At 43.4% G+C, this 23,537-nt stretch overlaps 1 protein-coding gene across 1 annotated transcript in view; it reads right to left on the bottom strand.

The window, feature by feature from the left end:
- zc3h3 (zinc finger CCCH-type containing 3) overlaps positions 1–3,442 on the bottom strand; it is a 294,882-nt gene extending 291,440 nt beyond the window's left edge. The window contains exon 1 of the mRNA XM_028804240.2: positions 3,327–3,442. Coding sequence (XP_028660073.1) covers positions 3,327–3,393 — 67 coding nt within the window. The 5' untranslated portion in view covers positions 3,394–3,442. The remainder of the gene's footprint in view (positions 1–3,326) is intronic.
- Between the last annotated feature and the right edge of the window lie 20,095 nt (positions 3,443–23,537).

The raw sequence follows: 23,537 nt of genomic DNA, 5'->3' as shown, positions 1-23,537 counted from the left end.
GCTTCATTGGCTCCCGATCAAGTTTCGTACTGATTTTAAGATTCTGCTACTAACATTTAAGGCCATCCATAACCTCGCCCTTCCATATCTGTCTGACCTTCTTCATGTTGCCATTCCATCCCATAACCTTAGATCCTCTTCCTCCACCCATCTGACTGTCCCTCCCACCCGTCTAACCACCATGGGGAGCAGAGCTTTCAGCCGTTCTGCTACCAAGCTCTGGAATTCATTACCTGCGGAGCTCCGAAACATCAAATCATATTCATTTTTCAAATGCAAACTTAAAACGCATCTGTTTAAAATGGCTGTTTCTTTTTCCTTCTGATTATAATGGTTTTGTTTGGTTTTAATTTTTAGATTTTCTGATGTTTTAAGTTGTTTATAATTGTGCCTTTTATTTATTTATTTATTGTTTGTTCAGTGTCCTTGAGTTCTCTGAAAGGCGCCTTGTATAAATAAAATGTATTATTATTATTATTAAAAGAACATATCCACTGTCGAAAATATCCTGACAGGAAGTACTACTGCCCGGATCGAAAACAGCACACAGCAAGACTGCAGGGCTATTCAGAGACTTTGTGTGGTCAATAGAAAGAATCAGCGAGTGTGCCCTCTCCAACTTTGTAAGACATCTACACCAAGGGAAATGGTCAGACCAGGGAAAAAAAATAAAAACTATTAGTGATACCAGTCATCCCAACAATGGCCTCTCCTCTGTGCTGCGGTCCAAAGACCAATTCAGAGAGACTGAAAGAAAGCTTCTTTCCACCGTCCATCCACATCCTAAATAAGGACAGTGCCTAGGGGACCATGACACCCTATTGCTAATTCTTTTATATTAAGTTATTTATTATTTATGTTGTCATTGTACACATTGATGCGGACTGTCTTTGATATTCTTCTTCTAATGCAGTCTTTAAGTACAGTAACTACACATTTCATTACATAATAAACTGTGTCACATTAGACTTGATTTGTGCTTTGCAAGTATATGTCTATAAGGCATACGTCAAACACAAAATATTTATCATTCTGTAATAGACTATTTTTTTTCTGATTCTGAAATCCTGGTCACCACCTCAAGACAGAGACTGAGGACCCCTACTCTAGCACCATTACTGAGAGCAACCAGCTTTGTGTAGCGTGTCCTGACACCAAATCGTGGGATGGCCTCTTAGCTGTATTTATTCCAGCTAATTTTAGAGTTACAGACAGCCCAAATTTCATCTAGCACTTTTGCATTACTGTTAAATCCTGTTCTGATTTGTTACAAATTTAGGAAGAATTCTATTAACATAGAAATATTTTTGTGTTCATAAGAATTACTTACCATATGTAAATTTCGAATTCACTTCAGTTTTTTTGTCCGATGTCTCCTGACTTTTCGATATGCGGAAATCCCCACAAATGATATACCATTTAACTTGTCACGATATGTAGTTAAAAAAGTTGTTAAGCTCTCTGGGGTTCGCCCCTCTTTTTGGACCATATTTTGTGCAAGAAATTAACCTCAGAAAAGCATAAAGTGACACTTCAGATCCCTATGTTAGATAGATAGATAGATAGATAGATAGATAGATAGATAGATAGATAGATAGATAGATACTTTATAAATCCCAATGGGAAATTCACATTCTTCAGCAGCAGCATACTGATACAATAAATAATATTAAATTAAAGAATGATAATAATGCAGGTGAAAAACAGACAATAACTATGTATAATGTTAAATGTTAACATTTACCCCCCCGGGTGGAATTAAAAAGTCGCATAGTTTGGGGGAGGAACGATCTCCTCAATCTGTCAAGTTACACTCCTACAAGCATTTAGAGGTTCACATCAATGACAACTTGGACTGGTCTCGTAACAAAGGAAAAACTTAAGAGAAGGGGTAAACCAATAACCCTTTTAATTAGCTTGTTGATTCAGTGGGCCTCCCTTGAAGTCATAATTACTGCCTCACCTCAGCACAGCAAAGTCCAGAAACTCACACTGGCCATCACTGGGTTGCAAATGATGTGAAGGATTTTATTACGCAGCCTTCTAAGACAAAAACAAACAAAAAAAAGAGTCTGCTCTGCCCTTCCTTATACGTTAGTTACGAGACAAGTTCAACTTGTCATTGATGTGGACCCCTAAATACTTGTAGGAGTGTAACACAGATGTGAGGAAGGTTGCTTTGGGCTATTCTGAGGTGATTTATCATGAATATGATATTTGTGATATTTGCCTCTTTACTGGCCTTTCAAGGAAGGTTAAAACTGGCAAATTTAAAACATACTGTAGGCATGTGAGGTATTGTTTCAGAGTATTTAAAAGTCAGTGATTATGAAAATTACTTTACTTTTGATCTTTTACTAGGGATCTAGCGCTCTGTAGACCTATATTAGAGGATGAAAAATGACAATATTCTATTACCACTGGGAATATTTACATTTTAAACATTTAAACCGAAGCACATGTTTTAAAATATTTGACGCAACTATTATTCTTTATTATGTACGTTTATTCAAAGAAGTAAATTATTAAATTTCACATTAGCATCCCAAATTTGAGTGGTTTACGCTCATTCAGACTTATTTTTTATTTATTTTCTTAATTACATTACAAAAATTACAGTAACAGCAGACAAATGACAATTAAAGCCTTAGGAAATACACATTCGATGTCATTTTCGCAGGTGAGACCATTAACGTAACAGCACTAAAAGGCAAGATAAAAAAAGGTAACAACTAAGATCAGCATAACTTTCAGATTAATTCAAGAGAAATACAGTAGTACCGAATCCTTAGAACTAAAACTAAGAACTTAAAGACTTAAATTTAGAAACTGTTAAATAGCGGGTTATGAATGACGGGTCACGCAGTACCTTCATTCTGCACATTATCACCACAGTCACACAAGCTGTACCTCTTAATAAAATACCAGGTTTATCAGCACGCTACTGCTCTCAATCAATAAACTGTGAGAAGAAACAACGCCGCTCAAAGGCGTGGAACTGAACTGCCCTTGCATAGTAATACGTGCTAAAACGGTTTCTTTTTTTTCTCCAAGTTTCGGGCAGCTTAGGTATACCATTCCCTTGAACACTAACATGTTGACATTTAGTTAACACGAGAAGAAACGCTGACACTTTAAAGGAAGGGTATAAAATGCAATGTGGCTGTTTATCTTTTAGCCGAGCAACACCGAAAAAGTTATTTTTAAAAATGTGACACCGACATTGGTTGTCATTAAAATTAGGGAACTTTCTGGCTGCCCTCAAACAACAGTTAATAATACAAAGCCTTCCCTTTAATATAAAACCCCTTTGATGAAAAACTTACTTTCCAGTAACTCAATCTGCCTCTTCAACGCTGCTTTCTCCTCCATTTCCAAATTCATAAACAACATGCGTCAGCTAGACATGAGTCTGCGTCTCAACCAACCGCGTCGCGGAACCGATTACGTGCAACCAATAGAAGAAGAGCAATGGACTAGAAAACGTTTCCGGGTCGCAATGCACTGTGGGAGTAAAGTCTTCTACGTTTCACAGGTAACGGAGAAAAATCTGGGCGGAAGCTAAACTACTCTGATTTTATCATATATGGTTATAACGGTACACTTCGAAAATCAGTGCATGTATTTTTCAAGCGTCACAGAGTAGGAAACCTGTCCTAACTAGCTGAAAAATCTCAGACGGACGCAAAGTTGATCCTACTGTTAGAAGTAGAAGTTATAGCATCTTATAAATTATCGTAACTTCACCAGGATTTAATAGAGCTCGTCAGTGTCGTAATTCGCTGGGACCGGCCAGAAGATGGCGTTCAAGCAAAGTTTTGGAAATGCTGAACAACGATATTGACATTGATGAAAATATTGATCTGACCGAGATGAAATAATGTTCGTAACAAATTTTGTACGTTACGTAATCTATCCGTGAGATAACTCGCATATATATACATTCCCCTGCCACTGCATGTGTTGTAATGTTAAACCAAGCTGCATTCGTGCAAATCGGCGCGCACATAAAGATTGTTGCCCCAAGTGTGGATGAGCACGTATATGGGAATCGCCGGTGATATGACAGCATCAGCACACATGGATCATCATGGATACAAACTGTCATGTAGTAGCCAAAATGTTACACTGATTATAGTTGAGGCAGGATGGAGGACTGACAGCGAAACGTCATACAGGTACGCTGAGCTCTGCACTCCTAAGAACTTCTGGAACGTTCATTTTGCCCAGGAAAATATATAGAAACTTTATTAATCCCGAAGGAAATTGCAGTGTTACAGCAGCAGGCATTAAAGGCACTAATATACACATTTAAAAAAGAATTTCAATAAACTTAGGTATGCTAACAAGCCACAGAAAGACATGCAGCAAGAACAATCAATATGTACACGTAAGGGGGATTCATTTGACTTGTTTAATTTTCTAAAATATCCCTCATTGGATATCTGCTGTTAAAGTGCGACATGCAGATCATGCAGTTCGGTAGCAGCAGCTGCAAGCCAGCACCTTACTCGTCCGTGTCTCCTTAGCGTGCGTTCAGCCCACCCCTTCACAACGCGAGCGGCGGAGACACGAAGTGAGAAGCGAGTAGGGGGCAAAGGCCCCCTAGTATATTATGATAAAAAAAATCATGGGAAGAGAGACACTTTCAGGTCCAGCTAGACGAGACTTTGAGCCAAGAGATTTAACCACACCCAGGGCCGGAAATAAAAGACAAAGAGTAGATGACAAAGTAGAACGTTGTAAAGAATTCAAAAACATTGGTGTGATACACATGCAGAGCAGGTTAGAGATAATGGAAATACAAAAATTAGTAAAAATAGTAAAGATCGCATTAGCGCAAACAAACAGAAATTATTACTCTGTGAAATAACAGAACAGCGAAAAGAGATCGAATATATTGTTCGGATTTAAACTTGTTTAAGTTGGAGACTTGTAGATCGTCTAATTCGTGTTGCCATCAGGGAAAAGTAGTGTTTCTTCCCAATGAAGAGGCGTATCCGCAAGAGTTAAAAGATTTGTTGTTTGGTGAAAGTGAAATCCCGCAAGAGAAAATTTCAAGCCCCGCAAAACAAGACTTTATACAAAGAGATTTGGAAAAGTCCTGCCCAATCATTTCTCATTTGTGTGAATGCTATTGTCAGACACAGTTCGTGTAGAAAGAAAAAAACGATATTCACTCACGGGCAGTTATATATGTTGCGTTGTCACGATGTAATTCCAAACAAGGAATCAAAGTTCAATGCGATATTGATGAAAAGGTAAAAGTGCAAAGAGATTGAATATATGGACATTGGTGATATGACAGAGGGCGGCACGGTGGCGCAGTAGTAGCGCTGCTGCCTCGCAGTAAGTAAACCTGGGTTTGCTTCCCGGGTCCTCCCTGTGTGGAGTTTGCATGTTCTCCCCATGTCTGCGTGGGTTTCCTCCAGTTTCCACCCACAGTCCAAAGACATGCAGGTTAGGGTGGACTAGTGATTTTCAATTGTCCCTAGTGTGTGCTTGGTGTGTGTGTGTCCTGCGGTGGGTTGGCGCCCTGCCCAGGATTGGTTCCTGCCTTGCACCCTGTGTTGGCTGGGATTGGTCACAGCAGACCCCCGTGACCCTGTGTTCGGATTCAGCAGGTTGGAAAATGGATGGATGGATGGATGGATATAACAGAAGTGCGCTGCACGAGATGCAGATCACGCGGCATGGCAGCAGCAGCAATCAAACAAAGAGGAGGTAAACAAAAAATGTATTTGTTTCCCATTGTATCACCATTTAAGAGGGGTTTCGGAGGAGCGGCCACGTCTCCTTGGTGTGCGTTCAGTCCCACTCTTCACAATGGCACATAGCACCATTTACTAAGCTTAAAGTGACTAGACTTGTACATACAGTAATTAAAGGTTACTATTTTACAGTACAGGCACAGTCTATTGCACACTACGTCATTGTTAAGAGGTTTGCTAGGCCAGCTCAGCACCATTCAGCACTCCGGGAAAGAGACCACCTTAGCTGTGGGAAATGACTTATTACAGAGCCTGATGGCGGAGTGGAAACGACTGTATCTAGCAACAGAGTTGTCTCAGTCCGTTACTGAATGTGCACCTCTGTTTAGCTCATACCTCATTCTTTATGGGGGTATGAGGGAAGAGAAGCAGTCATGAAGCTTCCTACACTACTTTTTTATTTTTTTTATTTTATTGAAATCACAAAACATTCCATACAAATAAATCAATTTTTACAAAAATAAGATTGAAAACAAATCAACCCCCACCCCTGAGAAAGAGAGGTAAGCCAGCAGAGTAAAACTTAAAGCTAGTAAAAATAAGTAAATAGATAAATTAATAAATGAGTAAAGACAAATGGAGAAGAAAAAAAAGGAAAAGAGGGGAGAGACTCTGCTTCCTCAGTGCTTTAAAAGCTTATTCTAAAATGTTATTAATTAGATCCTGACAGGTTTTGAAAAAGTTCTGCACAGATCCTCTAAGTGAGAATTTGATTTTTTCCAGTTTCAAACAGTATATAACATCAGTTACCCACTGACTTAGAACAAGAGAGTTAGGATTCTTCCAGTTCCAATCTGCCCTAACCTGCTTATTCAGGGCAGAGCTGCTTGGCAGCTGGAGCCAACCCCAGCAATCACTGGGCACAAGGCAGGGGCAACACCTGGGCAGGGTGCCAGTCCATTACAGACAAATAAATAAGCAAAACAAAAAAGGTTTCCCTTGGCACAATTAATTATTTATGCTCACATATAGTTTAGAGTTAGAAGAGTTAGGATTCTTCTAGTTGAGCAAGATAAGTCTACGTGCCAACAGTGTAGTAAAGACGATTACGGTTTGTTTGTCCTTCTCCCCTTAAAGCCTGGAAGTGCACCAAACACAGCTGTTAATGGGTTAGGAGGGATTGTGACATCAAGGCTGTCTGATAGGCATTTAACGATTTTGGTTCAGAGTTATGTTAATTTGGTGCAAGCCCAAAACATGTGACCCAGTGAGGCTGGAACTTGATTGCAACATTCGTAGGTTGGACCTTGCCCTGGAAACATTTTGAATAATTTTAAACAAGATATGCTCGATATATAACTTTGACTTGAATAATTCTATGCTTTACACATAGGGAGCTCAAGTGGATTCTCTGCATTGCTACCTTCCACTCCTTTTCTGATATGCTGAGTGAGAGATCCTTTTCCCACTGTCCTCTTGGATTTTTGAAAGGGAGGGACTGTAAAGTGGTTTTACATATTGCAGAAATGCTGTCTGAGTCCTCAAGACTGAGAAATATTTTTTCCGGCATCGAGGTAGGTGGGAGGTGAGGAAAATTGGGCAGGTTCTGTTTAACAGAGTTTCTGATTTGAAGGTAGTGAAAGAAATGTGTTGCTGGAAATTTTAAATTAGGAATGTAATTGTTCATAGGATGCAAAGACGTTGTCTATATACAGATCTCTAAGTGATTTAATCCCAAATGTTTTCCAGACATTAAAAACTGCATGTTTGAGAGGCTAGAAAAAGGTGGTTCTCATGCAGAGGTGCCACAGATAAAAGATTCTCTATCTTAAAATGCTTCCAACATTGGTTCCATATTTCTAGTGAGTGAAGCACAATTGGGTTGTTAGTATATTGGCGATAACTTGTATTTATTGGGGTACAAAGCAAAGAATATAAAGAAGTGCTGCAGGATTTTATTTCTATTGCGGATCAAGCCTGTGTATGTTCATCTATTTGTGTCCATGTCCAGGTTTTAATAACTTGTACATTTGCTGCCCAGTAATAAAACTGAAAGTTAGGTAGAGCCATGCCACTTTCTGCTTTAGATCTTCGTAGGATCGCTCTTTGGATACGTGGATGTTTTGAATTCCAAATAAATTAAGTTATTGTTGAATCTAATTGCTTAAAAATGATTTATTGATGTATATTGGAATGTTTTGAAATAAAAAGAGAAGCTTAGGAAGGATATTCATCTTAATAATGTTAATTCTTCCAGCTAAAGTGAGATGAAGGGTTGACCATCTATGCAAGTCTTGCTTAATTTTTTCCATACAGACAGTGAAATTTTGTTGATAAAGAGCTTTATGTCTACTTGTAATGTTTACCCCTAGGTATTTAAACTGATCTGCAATGATAAAAGGGAAGGTGTCCAATCTTATATTGTGTACTTGAGAATTCACTGGACAGAGCACACTTTTAGTCAAATTAATTCTGAGACCAGAGATCTTTTGAAATTCTGTTAGTGCTGTTAGGACTGCCGGCACAGTATTTTGTGGGTGTGATATATACAGTACCATATCATCTGCATATAGAGAAATTTTCTGTTCCAGTCCTTCTCTGATAATCCCCTTTATCTCATAAGCATTTCGACAGTGAACTGCCAGTGGCTCAATGGCGATTGCTAAAAGTAGTGGTGACAAGGGGCATCCTTGTCTGGTACCACATTCTAGTTTAAAGTAGTCGGAATTAGCATTAATACAAACTGAAGCTTCTGGATTGGTATACAGAAGTTTGATCCATGCACAAATGTTCGGGCCAAACCCAAATTTCTCCAATGTAGTGAAAAGGTAGTTCCATTCATATCATATCAAATGCTATTTCTGTATCCAGCGATAATAATATCTCTGGGGTGTTTTGACTTTGCAGGTGAATATATTACATTAAACAGGCGTTGAAGATTGGAAGCTAAGTGTCAGCCTTTAATAAATCCAGTTTGATCTTGTGATATTACTGAAGGCAGCATTTTCTCCATCCTTCTAACTAGGACTTTGGAGAGTATCTTAACATCATTATTCAGAAGTGAAATTGGTCTGTATGATGCACATTGTAATACATCCTTATTTTGCTTAGGAAAGACAGTAATTAAAGCTTGGCAAAAAGTTTGAGATAGAATTTTATTGTCTCTAGCTTCTGTAAATATTGCTAATAGGATGGGAGCTAGCCAAGTGGAGAATTTCTTATAAAAGTCTGCTGGGTAGCCGTCAGGGCCTGCTGCTTTCCCGCTCTGAAGTAACTTTATAGCATCTAGTAATTCTGATAGTGCCAACGGTTTATCCAATTCTTCTGCACTAAGAGTATCTATTTGTGGTATCTGTAATGCATCCAGAAATGCATTATATTTTGTCATCTTCTTTAAACTCAGTAGAATATAAGGATTTATAGTAGTCTCTAAATGTGTGCACTTTTTGTCTCCATTTGTGTTGGTGATTGCTGGGATTGCATTGTGAACTTCTTGCTTGTGGATTTGTTGAGCTAAGATCTTATTAGCTTTCTCTCCATGTTCATAGTAATGATGTCTTGATTTAAAAATGAGTTGTTCAAGTGTCCTACACTACCGGAGACGGTAGAGCCTCCCAGGGCACTGGATAAATAGAGACTTACAGAGGATAAAGGGGGAATCACAGTGAAAGGCATGGTATATGCCTCAGGAAGGTGATCGGGAGCAATGGAAGACTTCAGAAATGGCTCAAGAATAGCTGTTACTTTACAAAGCATTTACCATGACAATATCAGCAGCAAGGCGATTCTTCTGAAAGTACGGTTCTGGATCATTCATTGTTAAATAAACCTGGCCATTGTTGGGCTTTACTCTCATTTGGTTTGTGTGTCTCCATCCCGCTGCTCATTACAGTGTTATTCTTGACCATCTCAGCAGCACTCCAACACTCATCTGCTTACGGTGGAGTCGCTAGATGGAAGTCATTCTTGAGTAAAAGGCCCACTTGGAGTTTGCAAAGGAAATTACAGAATGTCTGGTCTAAGAGAGACAAAAATTGAACCCTTTGGCAAGGATTCAAGCTCTGTGTCTGGGAAAGACCAGGATGTGCCCATCAAATGTCCAATGCTGCCCCTACTCTGAAGCATGGTGTTGGCAGCAGTGTGCTATTTGGGTTTCTTTTAAGTGGCAAGGATAAGGAAACTGGTTAGAACTGAGGGAAGGATAAATACAGCCAAATACAGATAGGTCCTTGGAGAAAACCTGCTTCGGAGTGCACACCACCTCAGATTTGAGGTGGCAGTTCATCTTTTAGCATGACAATGACATGAAGCATAAAGGTGAGACAGCACTGGAGTGGCTTCAGGAAGAGTCCCTCAGTGTCTTTTAAGTGGTCAGCCAAAGCCCAGACTTACTTGGCAGATGCTTTCCATCCAATGTAATGGACCTTGAGCGAATCTGCAAGGAAGAATGGGATAAACTGCCCAAACCCAGGTGTGCAAAGCTTGTAGAGACCCACCCACAAAGACTAGAAGCTTTAACTGCTGCCAAAGAATCTTCTACAAAGTACTGAATGAAGAGTCTGAATACGCATAAGAGTTTTCAGGTTTTGATTTTTTAACAAATGTACCAACATTTCTAAAAACATGTTCTCATTTTATGTTATAAAGTGTAAATTGAAAGGAAAACATTGCAAATGTATCTATTTAAAATTAAATCTACTACAGAAAGTGTGCAGAAAGTGAAGGGGTCTGAGTATTTTCTGAATCCTCTGCATATGGCCATTTACTTAATTGACAACACAAACACAGTTTCAAATGAGCTTAGGCTCCCAGAAATGATTTAAGTTAATGTCTTCTTAAAGGAACACTGGACAGGCTATAACTTTATAATATTTGCTGAATTCATTCTGTTAGAAAATATTAAATTAATTTTGTTACAAAATTATTACAGTACTTGTTAGAAAAATAAAACACAGGACAACTCAAGGAACAGAGACACCAAGATCAGCACAATCTAACTAGCATTTCTGTTTTATTAAATTCAGGACCAGTGTAATTGACTTCAGTCAATTAAAAAGTAAAAGTGAAATTTATTTCCAAGGTCAACATACTGAATAAAAATGTCACTTCCATATGTTGAAGCCACATGACACAACACACAAGGAGAAGGCTTGGAGGTCAAAGCCCTCGACAACTCATTAAGCTGATATTACATCAAAGGAGGAAAGGTCCTGCTTCCTAATATCACGGCACTATCATGAAACTGATTCAGGGCGGATCTCAGGATTAAGACAAGACAGTGGGCCCGATGCTCCAGCATCATCCCTTTTCAGGGCTGGTTGATTCGGCAGGTGAGTTGTTACACACTCCTTAGTGGGTTCCGACTTCCATGGCCACCATCCTGCTGTCCACATCAACCAACAACTTTTCTGGGATCTGATGAGCGTCAGCATTGGGCGCCTTAACCCAGCATTCGGTTCATCCCACAGCTCCAGTTCTGCTTACCAAAAGTTGCCCACTAGGCATTCAGCATTTCACACCAGCGAGCCGGGCTTCTTACCCATTTAAAGTTTGAGAATAGGTTGAGATCATTTCGGCCTCAACGTCTCTTATCATTCGCTTCACCAGATAAAACTGCGTGCAATGAGTGCCAGCTATACTGAGGGAAACTTCAGAGGGAACCAGCTACTAGATGGTTCGATTAGTCATTCGCCCCAATACGCAGGTTGGATGACCGATTTGCAACTCAGGACCGCTGCGGACCTCCACCAGAGTTTCCTCTGGCTTTGCCCTGCCTAGGCATAGTTCACCATGTTTCGGGTCCTATGACATACACTCTGGCTCCACCTCCCTGGCGAAATGCCCCTACATTTGTGTGTTATGTCCCAAAAGGGCGATGCTCCCAACCAGTATGCAGATGGGTACAAAGTCAGCTCAGACACAGGAAGCAAAGAGTTGTGGTCAAAAAGGATTCTCGAAATCAAGTGATGTTAAGAGTGGTGTCCCTCAGGGATCAGTGCTGTGACTGCAATTCTTTTTTAAATTATAGAAATCATCTTGATCAAAATGTAATTGATAATTTGGTTAAATTTGCAAATGAAAGATAGTATGGGGGCGGCACAGTGGCGCAGTGGTAGCGCTGCTGCCTCGCAGTTAGGAGACATGGGGACCTGGGTTCGCTTCCCGGGTCCTCCCTGCGTGGAGTTTGCATGTTCTCCCCGTGTCTGCGTGGGTTTCCTCCGGGCGCTCCGGTTTCCTCCCACAGTCCAAAGACATGCAGGTTAGGTGAATTGGTGATTCTAAATTGGCCCTAGTGTGTGCTTGGTGTGTGGGTGTGTTTGTGTGTGTCCTGCGGTGGGTTGGCTCCCTGCCTTGTGCCCTGTGTTGGCTGGGATTGGCTCCAGCAGACCCCCGTGACCCTGTGTTCGGATTCAGCGGGTTGGAAAATGGATGGATGGATGGAAGATAGTATGAAGTTAAAACATTGCAGAAAGGGGTTTGGTCAGGAGCCCACTCTGATACAGCACGTTGCCAAACCAACCACACGACTAACCATCCCAAATTAGGACCCAAGTGCAGCCATGCAATGGGTGACACCTCAGCACCACACTAGTTCGACATACATAGAATTCAGACTTGTGTGGCAGGTGAAATGTATTAAAACTAAAGATAATGTTTTACATATACAGTACAAGTAAAAAAACATTGTCAGACATGCTTTGTCCTGGAGACCATCTCAGCAGCACTCCCTCAGTCTGCTGTTTGTGGTACAGGGGGTGGCTGACTCCCCCATGGAGTTTGCTAAATAGCATTTAAAGTGTTCTGAGCATATCAAGGAAAACACTCTCTGGTCTGATAAGACAAAAACTGTATTCTTTGGGAAGGACTCCAAGGACTATGTCTGATGAAGACCAGACACTGCTCTTCACCTGCCTAACACCATCCCAACAGTGAAGCATGGTGGTGGCAGCATCATGCTATGTGGGCACTTCTCAATGCCAAAGACATGGCAACTCATCAGAACTGAGGGAAGGATAAATGCAGCTGAATTCAGAGGATCCTTAAAGAAAACCTGCTCCAGAGTGCACAGCACCTCAGACTGGGGTGAAAGTTCACCTTTCAGCAAGACAATAACTAGAAGCACACAACGAAGAAAACCTTGGAGTGGCTTCAGGACAACTCACAGTGTCCTCCTCATAGCACATGTGCGCAGAGACGTGAAGACGGCATTTAATCGACGCTTCCCATCCATTAATCGACGCTTCCCATCCAGCCTAATGGAGCTTGATAGGCTCAGCCAGAAAGAAAGTGATAAACTGCCTAAATCCAGGTGTGCAAAGCTTGTAGGGATTTACCCAAGGAGACTAGAGGCTGTAACTGCTGGCAAAGGGGCTTCATCAAAGTACTGAATTATGGGTTTAAATATTTCTATGAATCAAGAGATTTCAGTTTTTGAATTCTAATAAATTTGCAAACCTTTCTGAAAATATGTTTGCACTTTTGTCATTATGGGTTATTGGGTGCAGATTGATGTGCAAAACTAGCAAATTTATCCATTTAAGATTACATCTATGCAGTGATTAAATGTGCAGAAAGTAAAGGGATAAATAGGGCGAGTCAAAATTATGTTAACATTTGAATGGTGGAAACAATTTATTCACAAAACATCCTTCAAATGTGCAAGAGGATTACAAATATACATAATGTACATTCACATATATACAGTATATATACACATACATACATTTATCGTCACATACTACATAGAAATATATACACATACATACAGTATAGATAGATAGATAGATAGATAGATAGATAGATAGATAGATAGATAGATAGATAGATAGATAGATAGGATACTTTATTAATCCCAATGGGAAATTCACAATTCACAATATATACACACATACATACATATATATATTTAGCACTTTGAGTACTGAGAAAAGCACTATATAAATGTAATGAATTATTATTATTATTATTATACACATTATACGTCTGTGTATAATTATATGTCTGACAATATTCTTAAATTGCCAAAATAATGCAACAGCCCACTTATTTCGATTAAGAGTTATGAGAGCCTGGAGCCTCTCCTTGCAGCACTAGGATTAAAGCAGTAAACAGCCAGTCCATCCACACACACACGTACACTCACAAGAAACCAAGTTAGAATCTTCAGTTAACCTGATCAGCAAGTCATATAATAAAAAACACCACTTATGGAAAATGACATAAACAGGGCGGCACCATGGGTATATATACCAAACTCACTAAGCAGAATATGCAAGAAATAAAATTAATGGAACTTGAATATTAAATCTGTATGGGTAAATAGTGTGTTTGAACAGGCAGAGTACAGGGCTTATTATGGTCTGTAACATAATTCTAACTCGGGGAGGTTTCTGATTTCCTTGCCCACCCCAAAGATGAGTTAACTGACATCATTAAATTGACCGTGTGTGTGTGTGTGTCAGTATGCTCTACAGTAAGACTGGCAGCCCCATCTAGGGTTGGTACTACATGCCTTGCTCCTATTTGCACAAGAGATGGCTCTGTCCTCCCACAGTCCAAAGACATGCAGGTTAGGTGCACTGGCGATTCTAAACTGGCCCTAGTGTGTGCCAAGATATACTGTAGATAGATTTACAAAATAACATTGCATTTTACCTGCATCATACACTTTTTTAAATTTGAGTTTAAATTTGGTTCTGTCTCCTGCTTAATGCCTGACCCAGAAATCTACTGTATGCCTGTGGCAGTTGTCTCGGAGCCTAGCTATATGAATAAAATGTATTATTACTATTAACTACTTATTCCTCCCACCATTTACAGTGTATTTGACATTAAACATTGGCAGCTCCCAATGCCTGGCAGGGTTTTTCACTTTTAGTAACACACCATGTACCTCGGTAGATGGAGAACTTTGGGAACTTTCCCATATGGCATTTCCTTGATGATATCTTACAAAAGTAGGGTTAATAGACTGATGAGCTGTGCTGGGCAGAATCAAACCATTCAAATGTTCATGTACTTAATTTCTACTTACATCACAAACCAACTTAATACAGTTTAGTGTAACAAGGTAGCAGGTCTTATCCTATCAGACATTCCATTTCAGGGCCCGCTTGTCCACACACCCACATGGGCCAGTTTAGGATCACCAATTAACTTGACGTGCTGGAATAAAAACCCTAAAAGACATAGAAAGAAAATGGAGACTCCACACAGGCAATAACATAAAGAGTGATTCACGCCCAGTGCAGTATAGCAGTGAGGTTGCAGTGCTGACCACCGCACCACCATTCTGTTGATTTCTCCTTTCCTTTATTTAATGACCAAAACAAAATTGTGGAGAGACCTCAAAATAAGAGACACAGCTCTTATCTATACAAACCACCTGCAGTTGTTAGTGGGTAAGACAAGAAGATCACAGGGATTCAGGGTATCCAGCATTTAAAAATCAAACCTGACAGACGATGGTCCCATCTTCTCACATCAGAACTACTGTACCTGAGGAGCGCCATCCTGGACCAGTAATCTTTCTGCAGTTCCTTCCCATCATCCAGCAGCTCCTGCAAAACAAATGATCTTTTACAAGTATTACAGTTCTTTAATTAAGTGCACATTAATTTGACACAATTAGAGGGGTCTTTTTAAACTTTCCTCCTACAATATAGACAGACTTTCACCAGCCATGCTTTATAGTTCATTTCTAGTAAATCGTCTAGTGTAACTAATGTTGCCTCATTTACAATACTTAGCTATATTTGATCTTATCCCCTCTCGCATGCTAACCCTCACATTGCTAGTAATGCCTTGCTCACAGACTTATTCAAACCATACCCAACCACATGCCAGTATGATGATGTCTGTGTTATTCACCCTCTGCCATGGAGGTTCTCAATTAACACCCTTATGAATTTGAGAACTAAACATAATTGTGTGCCCTGTGTAATGGATAGCATGCAGGGATTAGCGTGCCTGCCAGAATGCACTTCCTTTCCATAACTGGCCAAAAGGCCGAGGTGGCAAAAGGGAAAAATGAGTGGCAGGGCATTCCCTATCCAAGACAGAGGGTGGCAGAAGATGCCAGTACAGAACTGAGCACACTGGCATCCAAACAAGATTGGATCGAAAAACAACTTGGCCAGGAGACCAGTGTAACAAAGGGATGGGGGAGAGATTGCCTGTAGTCCTGACAGGATCTCCTGATATACATTAGATAGCAGCATCTCTGGGTCAGAATTCCCAAGCAACTCTGTTGGGTTCTGTGGGGAAGCTGATAACATTATTGATCCCTACTTTATGGGTTCTTCTGATTAACCCGGAAGTGATTCCATTGGGCTATACCCTAGCACCAGAAGTCCAGCAGGTGAGTCAGGGTCAGGTGGACAAGGACAAAAGCTCGCCTGGAGGAGTTAAAGGAGAAAAAGACAGAAGAAAAATTTGTGTTGTGTTTACCATTGTTACAAAGAAGCCCTTTATAAGGTATGTTGTATAATGAAATGTGTATTTGTACCCGGAACTTCTATCTGAGTTTTGGGATGCTGCAATGCCACTTAGTGGTCACACCTGCTATACATTTAGTATGTGTGATGTACATTACCAGCACTTTGCCAGGTTTGTCTTTTTCTGTACTATAATGTAGTGAGAAGTCAAGCAAAATGACACCATTTATTGGCTAACTAAAAAGATTACAATATGTACTATAATGTGAAATTTACCCCTTATATGGGTCTCCAGCTCCGTCTCCATTTCTATGTGTTTCTGTTGAAGATTTAATTTTAAACTAACAGCCTGGATCCACTGTTCTAATATTCATCCATTCATCATCCAACCCGCTATATTCTAACTACAGGGTCCCGGGGGGTCTGCTGGAGCCATTCCCAGCCAACACAGGGCACAAGGCAGGAAACAAACCCCGGGCAGGGTGCCAGCCCACCGCAGGACACACACACCAAGCACACACTAGGGCCAATTTAGAATCACCAGTGCACCTAACCTGCATGTCTTTGGACTGTGGGAGGAAACCGGAGTACCCGGAAGAAACCCACGCAAACACGGAGAGAACATACAAACTCCATGTAAGGAGGACCCGGGAAGCGAACCTGGGTCTCCTAACTGCGAGGCAGCAGCGCTACCCACTGTGCCGCCTGTAAACCACATATTTATAAGTTATATAAAGTTCTTCCTACATTTTGAATGCACTTTGAAACAGCTTGGTTAATGAATGTTGTCCATCCCCATAAAAAAAAGCATGAATGGCCTCTCAAAAGTCACAAAAGTAAACAGTGGTGGCTCTGAGGCTAAGGATCTGCGCTGGTATCCAGGAGGTTGCCGGTTCGAATCCCCGTCACTGCCAAAAGAGATCCTACTCTGCTGGGCCCTTGAGCAAGACCCTTAACCTGTAATTGCTCCAGGGGCGCTGTACAATGGCTGACCCTGCGCTCTGACCCCAATGGGTATGCGAAAACTAACAAATTTCTAATACGAGAAATCGTATAAGACGAAATAAAGAACAAAACAAAAAAAAAAAAATTGTAGTCCATAGTAGTACTGCTAAAAGTAGCTATTTGCAAAATGGCTGCCACTATTTGAAAACCAACAATATGTGTTGACTCTGTTTAAACTGACAATGATTGATTACTTCAGTGTTTCTGCATTGACCGTACCTCACAGCCCTGTACGCAGCCTAGTTGTTCTTCTCTGGACGTTCTTTAGCATTGCTATGTCTTTTGTGTAGACTGGTGCACATAATACTCAAGATGAGGCCTCACCCGTCACTATTTAAAGCATAAGAATTCATTCTTTTGACTTGTATGCTACACATCGTGCTATATAACCTAATATCTCGTTTGCCTGCTTGATGACGGCTGTGCTCTGTCTGGATGTAAACACTGATGAGTTCACTATGACTTCCAGGTCTTTCTCAAACCTCCCATTGTATATTTGTAGTAAAAGGTGTCTGGGGTCCGTGACATGTCTGAACAGGTGCTGGTGTGTTTTAAAAGGAATGGTGCCCTCAGCCCCTGTGAGTGTTGGTGTGTGGGAGGAAAAGTGTGCAGCCACAGGGAACTTAATGAGAGAAACTGGCTAATTTCTTGTTACTTACAAGCACAAGCACAGTTGACACAGTCATCCCTCATGGAGGCTCCATGGATTGTTTAATACACCGATACTCACAAACTTATAAAAAGGTCTGACAGGAATGGGAAAAAACGAAATTGGAAAACAAAGGAAGAGAAAACCGTGGAGAAGGGGAGAGCAGGATTGGGCAGTCAAGACCATGCCATAGGGAGGAGGTGAAGTAGTTGGGTATTTCCTGTGGTGGTGTGAGAGACGTGGCACTCCAGATTTAAATTAATCCAGCTGAGCAGCTTGGAGCAAGGGAGTTCATGGACTCTGGGGTCCAGCTGGTCATACAGGGGTAAAAGAACGAGGGAGGCGGACTCGGACTCTTCGAGTGGGTTACAAACAGAGGTGGCTGAGACGCGAGTTAGATGGTGGACTGCATTTCTTAGGACTGCTGAGTTGAACCATGCGGGTGAACAGGGGAGACAAGAAACTGGAGCACTGGAAGTAAGTTGGGTGGAAGTTGATCCTGTTTTTTTTTCTCATGGTTTTATTTATTCCCCTCCTTTAACCGTCACCTTATCGTGGTGGAGGGGTTTGCGTGTCCCAATGATCCTAGGAGCTCTGTTGTCCGGGGCTTTATGCCCCTGGTAGGGCCACCCAAGGCAAACTGGTCCTAGGTGAGGGATGAGACAAAGAGCGGTTAAACAAACCTCCTATGAAGAAAAACAATTTTGGACGGCGTTTTCCCTTGCCCGGACGCGGGTCACCGGGGCCCCACTCTGGAGCCAGGCCTGGAGGTGGGGCTTGATGGCGAGCGCCTGGTGGCCGGGCCTGCACCCATGGGGCTCGGCCGGGCACAGCCCGAAGAGGCAACGTGGGTCCCCCTTCCCATGGGCTCACCACCTATGGGAGGGGCCAAGGAGGTCGGGTGCAGTGTGAGTTGGGTGGTGGCCGAAGGCGGGGACCTTGGCAGTCCGATTCTCGGCTACAGAAGCTGGCTCTTGGGACGTGGAATGTCACCTCTCTGAAGGGGAAGGAGCCTGAGCTAGTGCGCGAAGTTGAGAGGTTCCGGCTAGATATAGTCGGACTCACCTCGACGCACAGCTTGGACTCTGGAACCAATCTCCTTGAGAGGGGCTGGACTCTCTACCACTCTGGAGTTGCCCCCAGTGAGAGGCGCCGAGCAGGTGTGGGTATACTTATTGCCCCCCAACTTGGAGCCTGTACATTGGGGTTTACCCCGGTGGACGAGAGGGTAGCCTCCCTTCGCCTTCGGGTGGGGGGACGGGTCCTAACTGTTGTTTGTGCGTATGCACCGAACAGCAGTTCGGAGTACCCACCCTTTTTGGAGTCCCTGGAGGGGGTGCTAGAGGGCATACCTTCTGGGGACTCCCTCGTTCTGCTGGGAGACTTCAATGCTCACGTGGGCAATGACAGTGAGACCTGGAAGGGCGTGATTGGGAGGAATGGCCCCCCTGATCTGAACCCGAGCGGTGTTTTGTTATTGGACTTCTGTGCTCGTCACGAATTGTCCATAACGAACACCATGTTCAAGCATAGGGGTGTTCATATGTGCACTTGGCACCAGGACACCCTAGGCCTCAGTTCGATGATCGACTTTGTGGTAGTGTCGTCGGACTTGCGGCCACATGTCTTGGACACTCGGGTGAAGAGAGGGGCGGAGCTGTCAACTGATCACCACCTGGTGGTGAGTTGGCTTCGATGGTGGGGGAGGATGCCGGTCAGGCGTGGTAGGCCCAAACGTGTTGTGAGGGTCTGCTGGGAACGTCTGGCAGAGCCCCCTGTCAGAAGTAGCTTCAACTCCCACCTCCGGCAGAACTTCGACCACATCCCGAGGGAGGTGGGGGACATTGAGTCCGAATGGGCCATGTTCCGTGCCTCTATTGTTGAGGCAGCTGACCGGAGCTGTGGCCGTAAGGTGGTCGGTGCCTGTCGTGGCGGCAATCCCCGAACCCGCTGGTGGACACCGGCGGTGACGGATGCCGTCAAGCTGAAGAAGGAGTCCTACAGGACCCTTTTGTCCTGTGGGACCCCGGAGGCAGCTGATAGGTACCGGCAGGCCAAGCGGAATGCGGCTTTGGTGGTTGCTGAGGCAAAAACTCGGGCGTGGGAGGAGTTTGGGGAGGCCATGGAGAATGACTTTCGGACGGCTTCGAGGAGATTCTGGTCCACCATCCGGCGTCTCAGGAAGGGGAAGCAGTGCAGTGTCAACACTGTATATGGTGGGGATGGTGCGCTGCTGACCTCGACTCGGGACGTTGTGGGTCGGTGGGGGGAATACTTCGAAGACCTCCTCAATCCCATTAACATGCCTTCCAATGAGGAAGCAGAGCCTGGGGACTCAGAGGTGGGCTCCCCCATCTCTGGGACTGAGGTCACCGAGGTGGTCAAAAAACTCCTTGGTGGCAGGGCCCCGGGGGTGGATGAGATACGCCCGGAGTTCCTCAAGGCTCTGGATGTTGTAGGACTGTCTTGGCTGACACGCCTCTGCAACATCGCATGGACATCAGGGACAGTGCCTCTGGATTGGCAGACCGGGGTGGTGGTCCCCCTCTTTAAGAAAGGGGATCGGAGGGTGTGTTCCAACTACAGAGGGATCACACTCCTCAGCCTCCCTGGAAAAGTCTATTCAGGGGTCCTGGAGAGGAGGGTCCGTCGGGTAGTCGAGCCTCGGATTCAGGAGGAACAGTGTGGTTTTCGTCCTGGTCGCGGAACAGTGGACCAGCTCTATACCCTTAGCAGGGTCCTGGAGGGTGCATGGGAGTTTGCCCAACCAGTCTACATGTGTTTTGTGGACTTAGAAAAGGCATTCGACCGTGTCCCTCGGGGAATCCTGTGGGGGGTACTCCGAGAGTATGGGGTACCGGCCCTCCTGATAAGGGCTGTTCAGTCCCTGTACGATCAGTGCCAGAGCTTGGTCCGCATTGCCGGCAGTAAGTCGAACCCGTTTCCAGTGAGAGTTGGACTCCGCCAGGGCTGCCCTTTGTCACCGATTCTGTTCATAACTTTTATGGACAGAATTTCTAGGCGCAGCCAGGGTGTTGAGGGGGTCCGGTTTGGTGGGCTCAGGATTGGGTCACTGCTTTTTGCAGATGATGTTGTCCTGTTTGCTTCATCAGGCCGTGATCTTCAGCTCTCTCTGGATCGGTTCGCAGCCGAGTGTGAAGCGGCTGGGATGAGAATCAGCACCTCCAAATCCGAGACCATGGTCCTCAACCGGAAAAGGGTGGAGTGCCCTCTCAGGGTTGGTAGCGAGATCCTGCCCCAAGTGGAGGAGTTCAAGTATCTCGGGGTCTTGTTCACGAGTGAGGGAAGAATGGAGCGTGAGATCAACAGGCGGATCGGTGCGGCATCCGCAGTAATGCGGGCGTTGCATCGGTCTGTCGTGGTGAAAAAGGAGCTGAGCCGCAAGGCGAAGCTCTCAATTTACCAGTCGATCTATGTTCCTACCCTCACCTATGGTCATGAGCTATGGGTAGTGACCGAAAGAACGAGATCGCGAATACAAGCGGCTGAAATGAGTTTCCTCCGCAGGGTGTCTGGGCTTTCCCTTAAAGATAGGGTGAGAAGCTCAGTCATCCGGGAGGGGCTCAGAGTAGAGCCGCTGCTCCTCCGCATCGAGAGGAGTCAGATGAGGTGGCTCGGGCATCTGATCTGGATGCCTCCCTGGTGAGGTGTTCCAGGCACGTCCAACCGGGAGGAGGCCCCGGGGAAGACCCAGGACACGCTGGAGGGACTATGTCTCTCGACTGGCCTGGGAACGCCTTGGGATTCTCCCGGAAGAGCTAGAAGAAGTGGCCGGGGAGAGGGAAGTCTGGGCATCTCTGCTCAAGCTGCTGCCCCCGCGACCCGACCTCGGATAAGCGGGAGACAATGGATGGATGGATGGATGGATGGTTTTATTTATTATTAATAGGATTTTGTTTATTGGTTTTATTATCGTCACTATTGATTATTTATTGAAGACACTATTTATGCACCACACTTTGGACACTGTTCATTTGTTTTAATAAAATGTATCATGCACTTTGCACCGTACTTGTCATTTGTGTCCTCATATACAGTACCTTAGGCCAGAATGGCTGCAGTCACCTGGAACATCATAGTATTTAAGATATGTCCTTATGTGTAGTACCTTACATTTATTTCCATTATATAACCACAAATCTGCCCACACTGGTATTCTACCAAGGTCCCTTTGTAAGGATTCAGGTGATTCTAGATTATTTGCCATTCCACCTTAACCAGACACAAGAATCAGAGCCAAGGTACTGGATCCACAATGCATCAGTTGTAACCTCTGTGCCACCCTCCATATATATTTATTTGAATTTAATGAGCATTCTTCAAAAGAAATACATCATCAGAGATAAATAATATGGCTTGCCCTTCCATCCATCCATCCATTATCCAACCCGCTATATCCTAACTACAGGGTCACGGGGGTCTGCTGGAGCCAATCCCAGCCAAAACAGGGCGCAAGGCAGGAAACAAACCCCCGGACAGGGTGCCAGCCCATCACAGGGCACACACAAACACCCACACACCAAGCACACGCTAGGGACAATTAAGAATGCCAATGCGCCTACCCTGCATGTGTTTGGAGTGTGGGAGGAAACTGGAGCACCCGGAGGAAACCCACACAGACACGGGGAGAACATGCAAACTCCACGCAGGGATGACCCAGGAAGCGAACCCGGGTCGCCTAACTGCGAGGCAGCTTTCCCTTCCACATTCACTAATTAGAATATAATTTTTAAAAGCACATTTTGCACAAAGCTATATAGGCCCCAGGACCCCCAACCCAGATGACGTTCCTTTCAGTTGTACTAATAAGTAAACCTCAGTACATCTGTAAATTTCCTGATTTTTGTTACCCTCTTTACTGAGCCAGTATTGTAAATCATGAAATTTCAAAGTGGTCTCCCCCTGCTTGATCTGTAGCACTTCAGTTTCTCACTTATACTGTACCTGTCCGTCCTTACCTGAGTGTTGTACGTTACTTATGTCATCTATACATCATCAAGCATGACCAATCCAGTGTAATGTCTTAGAGGATTAGAGCTATCCTGTAGGCAACAGGAACTATTTGTAGATGGGGTGCCAGCCCGTATCAGGAAACACCAACTCATTTTTTGATATATTTTATTAATCCCTGAAGGGAAATTGTCTTTTCTGTATGACCCTTTGGGGGTCAGAATGTAAGGTCAGCCATTGAATGGCGCCCTTGGAGCAATTTTCAGGTTAAGGGCTGTGCTTAAGGGCCCAATGGAGTAGGATCCCTTCTGGCAGTAACAGGACTTGAACCGGCCACCATCCAGATAGCAGTGCAGATCTTTGGCCTCAGAGCCACCACTCTGCCCAGAGTAGTTAATGAAGCTAACCCATATATCTTTGTCATGTACTGCATGCAGAAAACCAATGCAGACGGGTTCAAACCATTGATTTGGGGGCTGTGAAGCAGTGGTACTAACCCGTGGTGCTACCTACATGGCTAAACTCAAAAGCAGAACTAAGCTAATCAATGGCTATTCTTATCCCTAACCACAGGCAAGATGCATGAATTGTTTCACAGGACAGTTGACACCATCTCTGTTTGCAGAATCAATATCTAGGGTGGAAGTCCTGTAAAAGAAAAGAAAAATAGCTTTAAAGAGAAATCTATCCAAAGTCGGGGGCCCCAGCTAGCGCAACACGTTTGACCGGAATCTAGTTCTAGTGTGGCACTGTCAGCAACGATCT

This window comes from Erpetoichthys calabaricus, chromosome 6 (genome assembly GCF_900747795.2).
Source record: "Erpetoichthys calabaricus chromosome 6, fErpCal1.3, whole genome shotgun sequence".
NCBI classification, from domain to species: Eukaryota; Metazoa; Chordata; class Cladistia; order Polypteriformes; family Polypteridae; genus Erpetoichthys; species Erpetoichthys calabaricus.
The sequence above is the reverse complement of the archived record's forward strand: the minus strand, read 5'-3'. Positions and strand labels throughout refer to the sequence as shown.